We start from the raw sequence: 10,986 nt of genomic DNA, 5'->3' as shown, positions 1-10,986 counted from the left end.
AACACGCGCTCCCTTAATAACACGCTACTGTTACAACACGCTCTCCCATTACAACACGCTCTCCCATTACAACACGCTCCTGTTACAACACTCTACCGTTACAACACGCGCTCCCGTTACAACACGCTACTGTTACAACACGCTACCGTTACAACACGCGCTCCCGTTACAACACGCGCTTCTGTTACAACGCGCTCCCGTTACAACACGCTACCGTTACAACACGCTCCCCCGTTACAACACGCGCTCCCGTTACAACACGCTACCGTTACAACACGCTCCCATTACAACAGGCTCTCGCGTTACAACACGCACTCCCGTTACAACACGCTCCCGTTACAACACGCTCTCCCGTTACAACACGCACTCCCATTACAACGCGCTCCCGTTACAACACGCTCCCCCGTTACAACACGCGCTCCCGTTACAACACGCTCCCCCGTTACAACACACGCTCCCGTTACAACACGCTACCGTTACAACACGCTCCCGTTACAACAGGCTCTCGCGTTACAACACGCACTCCCGTTACAACACGCGCTCCCGTTACAACACGCTCTCCCGTTACAACACGCACTCCCATTACAACGCGCTCCCGTCACAACACGCTCCCCCGTTACAACACGCGCTCCTGTTACAAAACGCGCTCCTGTTACAACACGCTCTCCCGTTACAACACGTGCTCCCTTAATAACACGCTCTCCCGTTACAACACGCTCTCCCATTACAACACGCTCCCGTTACAATGCGCTCTCCCGTTACAACACGTGCTCCCTTAATAACACGCTACCGTTACAACACGCTCCCGTTACAACACGCTCTCCCATTACAACACGCTCCCGTTACAACACTCTACCGTTACAACACGGTACCGTTACAACACGTGCTCCCGTTACAACACGCTACTGTTACAACACGCGCTCCCGTTACAACACGCGCTTCTGTTACAACGCGCTCCTGTTACAACACGCTACCGTTACAACACGCTCTCCCGTTACAACACGCGCTCCCATTACAACACGCTACCGTTACAACACGCTCTCCCGTTACAACACGCGCTCCCGTTACAACACGCACTCCCGTTACAACACGCTCTCCCGTTACAACACGCTACCGTTACAACGCGTTATCCCGTTACAACACGCTCCCGTTAAAACACACGCTCCCGTTACAACACGCTCTCCCGTTACAGCACGCTACCGTTACAACACGCTACTGTTACAACATGCTCCCGTTACAACGCGCTCCCGTTATAACACGCTACCATTACAACACACTCTCCCATTACAACATGCTCCCGTTACAACACATGATGATAGGATAGGAATGAGTGAATGTCAGAGAGAGAGACAGGTACAGTATGAGAAAGGGATGAATAGATATAAAGAAAGAATGAGACAGGAAGAGACAGTAAGACAGGCAGAGAGTGAGAAAGGAATGAGTGGATAAAGTGAGAGAGGGAGCGAGAGAGTGAGACAGGTAGAGAGTGAGAAAGGAATGATTGGATAGATAGAAAGCGAGTGAGACAGGGAGAGATAGAGTGAGACACATTGAGAGTGAGAAAGGGATGAGTGAATGATAGAAAGTTAGAAAGCCAAGTAGAGAGAGAGTGTAAACTCCGCCCCCTTTCACACAGGGTGACTCATTAGAAACAGGAAGTGTTACGCACTGTTAATTTATCACTACTGTTAGCGTGTAACTAGCATTCCTGTAGCCAATGAGACATCTGTAATTGTCATGGAGACGGAGTTATAGCGCAGTGTGTGTAAAAGGAGCTGCAGTGTGTGTTATTATTAAATCTAAGAGAGTAGACACTGACACATTTTAATATGTACACACACTTAGCTTATAGCATTAGCTGTGCTATTTTTATCCCCGTGGGCGGATCGTTAAGGATGTAACCGGAGAAGCTAACGTCAGCAGCTGGGATATATTTAGACTTCCTTACATATACGCATTCCGACACAGGTGCCAGTTTTCCCACTAACTCCCTAACTCAGGGCTGATGGGATACATGCGGGAAACATCACTAAAACTCACTAACCCTCGCTAGCACAGCACTAACACTGCTGGGTTCAACTACAGGAAGTTTGAGTTTCCCATGTGAGACAAGGGAGAGAGACAGAGATGAGCAAATGACAGAAAGAGACAGGAAGAGTGAGACAGGGAGAGTGAGGCAAATAAAAAGTGAGACAGGGATGAGTGGATCACTGTATGAGAAACAGATAGAGAGTGAGACAGGGACAGGTGGATTACAAAGATACAGACGGAGAGTAAGACAAAGAAGAGTAGATGACGGAAAGAAAGAGATAGAAAGTGAGACAGGTAGAGAGTGAGACAGATGGAGAGTGAGACAGGTAGAGTTACATTTAATCTGATTAGCCAATCACAAACATGATACTATGACATCACCCTGACACAATGCTTATCATAAAGTACCGTTATTACAAAATAGAATTAGCTAAGCCCCGGGCTGTTAGCCATCTAAGAGTGTTAGCATAACTAGCGTTAACCATTACATCTCTAACAGGAGCAATCTGATGCTAATCACATTCACAAGCACACTAGCTGAATTTATTTAAACTGTTACATTGTGCCACTTAAAAAGTGGCCGAGTTTGCTAGCGAGCTAGCTGAATTAAGCTATGACGTCAAGATGAAGACATGGAAGGAAGCGCTAACAGCGATGTCACCCCTTGTTGACTTCTTCCAGTGGTGGCATCTCAATATTATGCTAGTTAAAGAGCCAGCCAGGCAATTAGCACATTAGTTTTTTACCAAGCCTGATATTTAGCACAGTCAGTTAATTATCAGGGTAGTTAGGTGGCAATCCAGGTCATTTACACACTACTAGCTAGCCTGATTGGTTTTCTAGATAAGGGTAGCTAGATAGTGAAATAGATGATTTGCATGGTAGTTAGCAATCTAGCTACTTTAATTCAGCTAGTTATCATGTTAGCTCAAATATGCTAACAGCAGTAATATTTAATCTGATGTAATGAATATTACACACTAGGTTGTTTTGCTCACAGCAAAATAGAGAATTAGTGTGTTCGGCAACCAGCAAGCAGGCTACATGACAAATCAGCTAGCAAGTCAACTGTTTAGCAAATTCGTTAGTTATCCTGCTTGCTAGATAGCAAATTCAGTAACTTAGCATGTTAGGCATATTAACAATCAGTTAGTTATCAGGCTATTTGTATGCTAGCTAGATGTTAGCTAGTCAGTGAGCTAATACAGTGTGTAAGTGTGCAATGTAGGTGGCACACACTTCAGAGTAACTAGGGGAAGTGAACAAGTGCACATTAGCATGAGCAATACTTAGCGATTAGCGTTTATCTTCCTTTATTCAGTTCAGGCTAAACGAGAGGCAGAATCATCGTACACTGATTAATTAAACATGATGTACAGGAATAATAATTAAGAATAATTAATAATTAATAACACACTGAAATATAAGAATAAATATAAGCACACGTCCTGCACGCAGATGGATGATTATAAAAATGAGCGGCCGGCCTCGTCGCCGTCCGTAACCATGATCAGATTAAATGTGGAATAAAAACGCTGTACAGTTTTACTGCGTCTCTGAAACGTCGCTAATCACGGGAAAGAAAAAACTAAAACAATCCACAGAATAGAAGCCAGGCTTCATACCACAGATATCCATATTAGTGCCCTAGATAGTGCGCACTGTTGATACTGAACCCCTTGAACTAGCATGCTAACTTTTCTTTGGGTATAGCCTGTAAAATTAGCTAGAATTCCCCAGAGCCAATTTTATTTATTTATTTATTTATGTGGAAATTTCCTCTGATATTAGCTAGCCAGTTCGCTCTGAGGAATTTTTTTTAAACGTTAGCTAGTTTCTGTTTAAGGACTTTTCTCTGACCTTAGCTACCTAGATTGTTTGTAGATATCATTTACATTAGCTAGTTTTTGTTCAAGGAATTAAAACTAATGTGTATTATTATTTGTTTGGGTCGAATTTTAAAATGAGCGAATCTTGTTTCAGGAATTTACTCTATTTTTAGCTAGCCAGTTTGTGGATATTTTTTAACAATAGCTAACTTCTGTTTGGGTAATATACACTGGTGTTCGCTAGCCATTTTGAATTAGTATATTTTTCAAATTAGCTAGCTTGTTTTTATTAATTTTTTTTAGCTAGGCAATTTATAGATATTTTCTGACATTAGTTACCTTTACTTTGGGCCGTTTTCTCTGGCATTAGCTAGTTATTCTTAATTATAGGTAACTTTTATCTGATGTTTCTTTGGAAAGTTTGCCCTTATGTTATCCGGCTGGCTAATGTTGGTGCTCGCCCTAATAATTCAAGAAAATATTTTATTCTTCACAATGAATCTTCCGTTTTTCTCTTCTACGATTTTTTCACTCGGTTAGCATTATAGCTTACAAGCTACTGGTAGCAAAAGGTATATCACTTAGCAGCAAGATATGGAAGACTGGAAAAGTTGTTTGAAGTAATGTTAACGATTAAACATTCATGCATCCTAGACGAGCATTTTGAAATAAATATTTACATCTCAAGCATATTGGCGTATGTTAGTCAGCTAGCTAATTAAGGAAATGCTAACTATGCTTTCTTCTAGCTAATCTAGAAGCTTTGTTGTCTAAAGTAGCTAAATGTTCGATTTTAAAATAGAAATATATGTATACATATATATATATATATATATATATATAAAAATGAGAGTGTTTTGGGTTGTTATGCGCGATGTAGTTCGGCTACCATTAGTGCAATAAAACAACCGCAAGTAGAAATAACTGCGTTAAATCCCAGCGTATTATAATTCACAGAATTTCATGCAAAATTAATAAAATGATATAATTTTTTAAACAAAAATAAATCGTATAATGCTGCGTGCTTGTAGCGATTATATTTAGGTAAATGTTGCCGTTTGCGTACGATGTCACACTGGATGATGTTAAATGTTATTATAATACTACAGTAACAGTGCAACGATTTCATTATTTAGCGCTAAATTTCTTATGTACTTGTTAAAATCTGCTTCGTTAATATCAAAGTACTGTGTAAAGTCACGTTTCTCAAAAAAAAACAACAAAAAAAAAAACAGTTCACCCCAGTTAAAAAAAGAAAAGAAAAAAATTTTACGGGATGTACGTGTCAAGTGATACGTGATTGTGACTCAATCGTTGTTCATATCGTGACGATTCACCTCCACACCAGAAGAGGGCGCCCTCACCTGAATATTCTATACCGCAAACGAATACCGAAAAACTCCACGCTTTTCTAGGTCTAGCCGTATATATAAACACGTGGTCACCACTGAAATGTGGAGAAAGTCTTGCCAACGATTCGGTATTGTGAACGTTCTCGGCATGATTTTTTTTATTTTTAATGTGCCTTGCCTGTTGTTTACATTCCTGTAAATAAACCTCTTTAACCCCCGCCCCCCCCCGAGTCCTTTACGTTACACACAAGCTAACCGTACAGGTTATTTTAGATTTCCTCATCACACAATAGCGTAAGTAATGATGTCATCAGCTACGTAGGTGTCTAATATGGAGATCTGTGGTTCGGACGTGTCGTTCCTTCCTTTTGCAGCTTTGTCCTTTTGCCCTAAATCTGTGTTTTAGATAAATAAACTGTAATTGTATAAAAATAATCATCTTTACATCGTTGCTGGCTGCTCTCATGAAGGCACTTGTTATAAAAGTCAGAGTAAGGGATTTCCTCCGGAGCAACGTGGCGTTCAGTCTTACCATTATTCATTCCTGGAAGAAAGACGACGGGGAAGTCGAGACTTTTATTTGATCGTAAATGTTTTAAAACTGATACGATCTCTCCAGCGCATCAACGTAATCCATTTTGGTTTTCAGTCTCGCGCTGAGGTTGGTGTAATCGCCCGGGGTTTGATTAGCGCAGTCTGTCCTCGACTCTGCGTCCGGGGCAACCGCTCGCTTTGGACTGATGTCGCCCAGCCAGGAACTCGTCCCGAAAAGGCTGTGTACCAATCCCACTTTGGGTGTTGGCCCTTGGCTGTCAATCACCGTCGGACAGAGTATTCCATTCCCATGGAAACCGGCAATATCAGTCACGGTGTTGATGGGAGCATGGCTGACTACAGTCGTCCACTCCTCCTCTTTTTCAAGCACCGTTCTGTAATTGGAGCCGCTCTCACCACAATCCGCACCTTCCATCTTGCACTCTAGAGGCCCCGCCTCCTGCTTGCAAAGCCCTAGAGGCCCTGCCCCGTCTCGCCCACGCTCGTAAGCTGCACATTGCGAAGCTGGCACAGTGATGCATTCATAGACATGGTTAGAGGGTGGAGTTTCGGGCAGTGTGGGTGGAGTTTCTGTAAATATTCCACACTCTATCTGGATTCCGGTTAGCCCCGCCTCTTCCTGCTTCCTAAATGGAAGCTTGTCGCGCTTTTTCATAATAAACGTGCAGAGTGCCGCAGCAGCAAAGAACGACGAGACAAACAGGATGACAAGGCTAAGGACGAGCACAGAAAGAGGAATGACAGCTTTAGGAGGGAACGAAGGCGAAAACTCCATCTCATGTTCATCTGGAGACGAGGACGGCCTTAAAAGCTCGGGGCAAATCACCTCCGGGCTCAGAGAGCGCAAATCCTTCCCCAACATGGTGTCTGGCGTCTTACACAGCACCTCGCCAACGATGACCACCGAGCTTAACGTATCCAACCACTGTTTTAACGGAACGATCTCGCACGCACAGTCCCAGGGGTTCTGATTCAGGTCGATCTGCACCACAGAGTGCAGGTGCTCTAAAACCCCGCCCACTGGCAGGTGAGGGAAGTAGTTGTTGCGCAGGTTGAGCCGAGCGAGCGACGTTCCCTCGAACGCGCCCACAGGAAGCGAATGCAGAAGATTGTTATTCAGAAACAAAAGCTGAAGCGCAGGCATCGGGCTAAACGCCGCCGGCTGAACTTCCTTTATCTCGTTGTATTCAAAATACAAGTAGTGCAGACTCTGCAGGCCGTGGAACATGTCCGCTGTTAGCTTCTCGATGTTATTCCCGTTTAGATACAGACTGCGTAAATTGGGTAAATTGGCAAAAGCACCTTCCTCGACATAAAATATTTGGTTGTTTCCTAAGTGTAACAAATCCAGACTGGAAAAATTCCAAAAGTCAGACCTGTGTATCCTCTGGATCAGATTCCCGCTCAGGTAGAGCTTCTTTGCATTTAGCGGTCGCGGCGTTAGCTCAGAAACATTGTGAAATCCATTCTCCTTGCAGTTCACGGTCAGGCCGAGGTCATTGATGTGCAAGTTGCAGGTGCACTCTATGGGGCAGATGATGGGGATGGGTGGCCTCGTCTCGTATCCAGCGATTGGAGGATGGTTTGGATAAATGCTGCGCGGTGTGGGCGGGGTTTTCGACGGCCTCGGCCTTCGCGTTGGTTTCAGGTTCTTCTGTTCCACTGACGACACTGTGTTCTGGTTTGCGGAGAACATAGACGAAGGCTTGGTTGGTCTCACTCTTCCTGCTGAATGAGGGATTCCTAGATTGGCCTCAACTTCGGCATCCGTCAGCGCCGGGCAGAGCTCGCGCCGCTTGATCTCTCTGAGGTCTTTGCCGTGCAGGTGGAATGGATACTCACACGTTATCTCTCCCACCACGGACGTGTACGGTATTCTCTCCAGCCAGGCCCGCAGCTGGACGATATCGCACGCGCAGTTCCATGGGTTCTCCTCCAGCTGGATCTCCATCAGGTTTCTCCCGATGTACTCCAGTGCTCCTCGGTAGCTCAGATTCTTTAGGCGGTTTCCTCTGAGGTCCAGGTGTGTAAGCGAGACGGATCTGAAGAGGAATGGCGGTAACGCGGGTATCAGGTTATCATTGAGGATCAGCACCCGGAGTTTGTGGAGGTGTCTAAACGCGCCGCTCTCGATCCGCCTGATGACATTGTAGTCGGCTTGCAGGTATTCCAGGCTCTCCAGGCCGAGGAACGTGTCATTGCGGAACACCTCCAGCTTGTTCTCATGGAGGTAAAGCCTCTTCAAGGAGCTCAGTCCATTAAAGGCACCGGCTTGGATGTCCTGCAGCGCGTTGTTGCCCAGGTTCACGGCTACGGCGTTGTTCAGGTGCAGGAAGTTGTTAAAGTACAGCTTGCGTATGGTGTTCTTCTGCAGGTAGAGCTTAAACGGTCTGATCCAGGACTGAGCCACCTGGCTGACGTTGGTGAAACCTTTGCCATCGCAGTGGACGTGGAACAGTCCCTCTTTCACCTCGCAGTAGCAGGGATGGAAACAAGGCTCGTCAATCTCCTCCGATTCATCCAGCAGAGGGATGGGAGTCGTCCGGACGAGATTGACGCCGACACTGCTTAGCAGGACGATCCACAGCATCGTTCCTCCGAATGTGGACGACATCAGGAGCTCCTTCACTGCACTGAAAACCAACAACAAAGAGATTCAGGATTATCGTTCGAATCTTGCCGATATAACATCTGCTTTTTTAGACTGAAAATATGGTGTAGTTCTGAATGTGGCGAGATAAAACCGTACGCCCACCGCGCTGCTGCAGTCTGAAGGCTTCACCGTCCCGCGGGGCCTCGGCAGAGTTTGCTAGTCGGCTATAAATGACTCAGGAATATTAAAGAATCTCCTTGTGGGAAATCTCTCTCACTCTCCTCCCTCATTAGCTAATGCGAGCAGCAGGAGGGATGTGAGGAGAATAAAACCACCGTCAGATCGATGGAGATTAAACATGCCTCCGGTGATAAAATGGAGCCTGGACTAGTGGGAGAAAACGTTCAGCTCACGGGCTAGTGATCTTGGAGAACCTCGTTCGGTCTTTTTTTTTGTGCCATTTTTCAGAGATAAACATGGCAGTTGAAGATGCGGATACAAGATGTCTCTGATTTATTGATCATGTCTTCAAGGCAAACAGAAGGGACGTGTCTCATAGACTCGCGCTATCATCTTACACATCATGTACATGTGTTATAACACATTATAAATGCAGTATTATGCGTACTGGGGACACAGCCCTGAGTCATGTCTGAGATCAGTCATATGCGCAGCAATGTAACACACACACACACACACACACACACACACACATATAGCATTCTACTGTGTGTGTGTGTTGGTTGGTTAATACTCACTGTGGTCGCTGATGTTCTCCATGTCGCTCTGGTTGAGCCGCGCGCGCGTTCTCATACCATGCATTGCTCTTCTTCTTCCACGCGCTGAAGCGGATGGAGGCGCGAGGACGTGACGGGACTGCAGCAGTGTGTGTGTGTGTGTGTGCTTTAGGATGCAGCTCGAGCTGTCACCGGAGGAGGAGAAAAGCGGAGGCTGCAGTTCGATGAGCAGCAGGAAAATCCTCACCGACTCCTCCTGCGCGCGCTTGTATATATGCGCGCGCACGCGTGTGTGTGTGTGTGTGAGAGAGAGAGAGTGAGAGAGAAGGAGCGAGTGAGCGCGCGCTGCTGCATGTGATGACGATAATGACTGGTTTTTTTTTTTTACTCATCACTCACTGCTTCCTCCACATCATTCATCACTCTCTGTTCTCATCATGTGATAAATAAATAAATAAATAAATAAATAAATAAATACTCAAAATGGCGGAACCCATATAGTTTGTGTTAGCTGTTGATGCTAAGTGTAGTTACAGTGACTACGTTTACATGGACAGCAGTAATCTTATTTTTGACCTTACTCTGAGTAAGACAATATTATGACCTCTGGGTCTTTTCTCAGCGATTTATCAACACATCTGAGGAAAATGTCGACATTCTTATTAAACCTGACATGTTATTACTATCACACTCAGTATAAAACTCTAGCATTTTGCTTTTGCTAGCTAGCTCGCTATGTTGCTATCTTCAGTCATGAGCAAGGTTATAGATCTACTCAGCGTCCAGTTTCTCAGTTGCCTAGCAATGGTGTTCTCACTTTAGTGACCCACTATTGTAAATGTAAATAGAAATTGACAAACGGAATAACTTTATGTGAAGATTTCGTTCGACGTCAAACGTTTTTCGACGTGTAATGCGATGGTGACAATTCTCAATACGGCGGTATTAGTTTAAACTTTAAACTAATACCGCCGTATTGAGAATTGTCACCAATTCTCAGCTGTCACAAAATTGTCACCATTTAAACTTTAACATATAATTAAAGTGAAATTCGAGTCATTTATCACAAATTAATCAACACATCTGAGGTAAATATCAATGTTCGGAATAATCCTGATATTTTTATAGCTAGCTGGGCCCTCATTTCCCAGATGCATAGCAACAGGGTTCTCACTTTAACCATGTGAACAATGTGCATGTTTTTGTTACCGTTCAGTGTAAAAGAAAACAACAACAAAACTTTACACCATAATATGTAGGTTCATAGTGTTTACGTGAAGATTTTACTTGACATCTAAATTTTCGAGTTGTGACACGTCAACAAATACGGCAGAACCCATGTTAATTAGCTTTACGCTAAGTGTAATTTCAGACTTTTCTAAGTAAATTATTGACACATCTGAGTAAAATGTCAAAGTTCCAGATAATACTGACATGTTTTTACTGTCACTAGCTGTATAAAGGATTAGCTTTAATTTTGCTAGCTAGCTACATTATTCGCAGTCATGAGCAAATTATACTGTGTCCAGTTTCCCACTAACCTAGCAACATTTCTCATTTTCACCACATGAATGTTTCCTGGTTGAGTTTCTTGCTCACCCATTCCACCATATAAATTTTTATCTCTTTAAGATTTTTGTTGTTTAAGAACGTGACACAATTTCACCTTCTGTGGTTTGTGTAGCTAATGCTAAACCATATTCTGTTAGTAGTACTGAAATGTTACATAATTATACTTCATATTAACATATATTAATATGCTAAACATTTTACCCTACTAAAACTCGAATACAGTTCCTTCACTCATTCATTCATTCGAATTCTATAAGTGCCCTACCCTGGTCCTATCGTATATCCCGTGAATATCCCGGGAACACTGAGTTCTGAAG

At 44.0% G+C, this 10,986-nt stretch overlaps 1 protein-coding gene across 1 annotated transcript; it reads right to left on the bottom strand.

The window, feature by feature from the left end:
- Positions 1-3,236: 3,236 nt before the first annotated feature.
- On the bottom strand, positions 3,237-10,966 carry slitrk3b (SLIT and NTRK-like family, member 3b). Its single transcript, XM_053628689.1, has 3 exons — positions 10,935-10,966; positions 9,119-9,362; positions 3,237-8,400 (listed from the first exon to the last, which is right to left on the bottom strand). The coding sequence occupies exon 3, from the start codon at positions 8,379-8,381 to the stop codon at positions 5,808-5,810; it is 2,574 nt and encodes an 857-aa protein (XP_053484664.1). The 5' UTR covers positions 8,382-8,400; positions 9,119-9,362; positions 10,935-10,966; the 3' UTR covers positions 3,237-5,807.
- Between the last annotated feature and the right edge of the window lie 20 nt (positions 10,967-10,986).

Source organism: Ictalurus furcatus, chromosome 7, assembly GCF_023375685.1.
Source record: "Ictalurus furcatus strain D&B chromosome 7, Billie_1.0, whole genome shotgun sequence".
Lineage (NCBI taxonomy): Eukaryota > Metazoa > Chordata > Actinopteri > Siluriformes > Ictaluridae > Ictalurus > Ictalurus furcatus.
Note: the sequence above shows the minus strand (reverse complement) of the source record. Positions and strands in the feature narration are given on the sequence as shown.

What these genes read in the sequence shown, in the direction of transcription:
- slitrk3b (XM_053628689.1), bottom strand. Translation starts at nt 8,381, where the DNA reads ATGTCGTCCACATTCGGAGGAACGATGCTGTGGATCGTCCTGCTAAGC.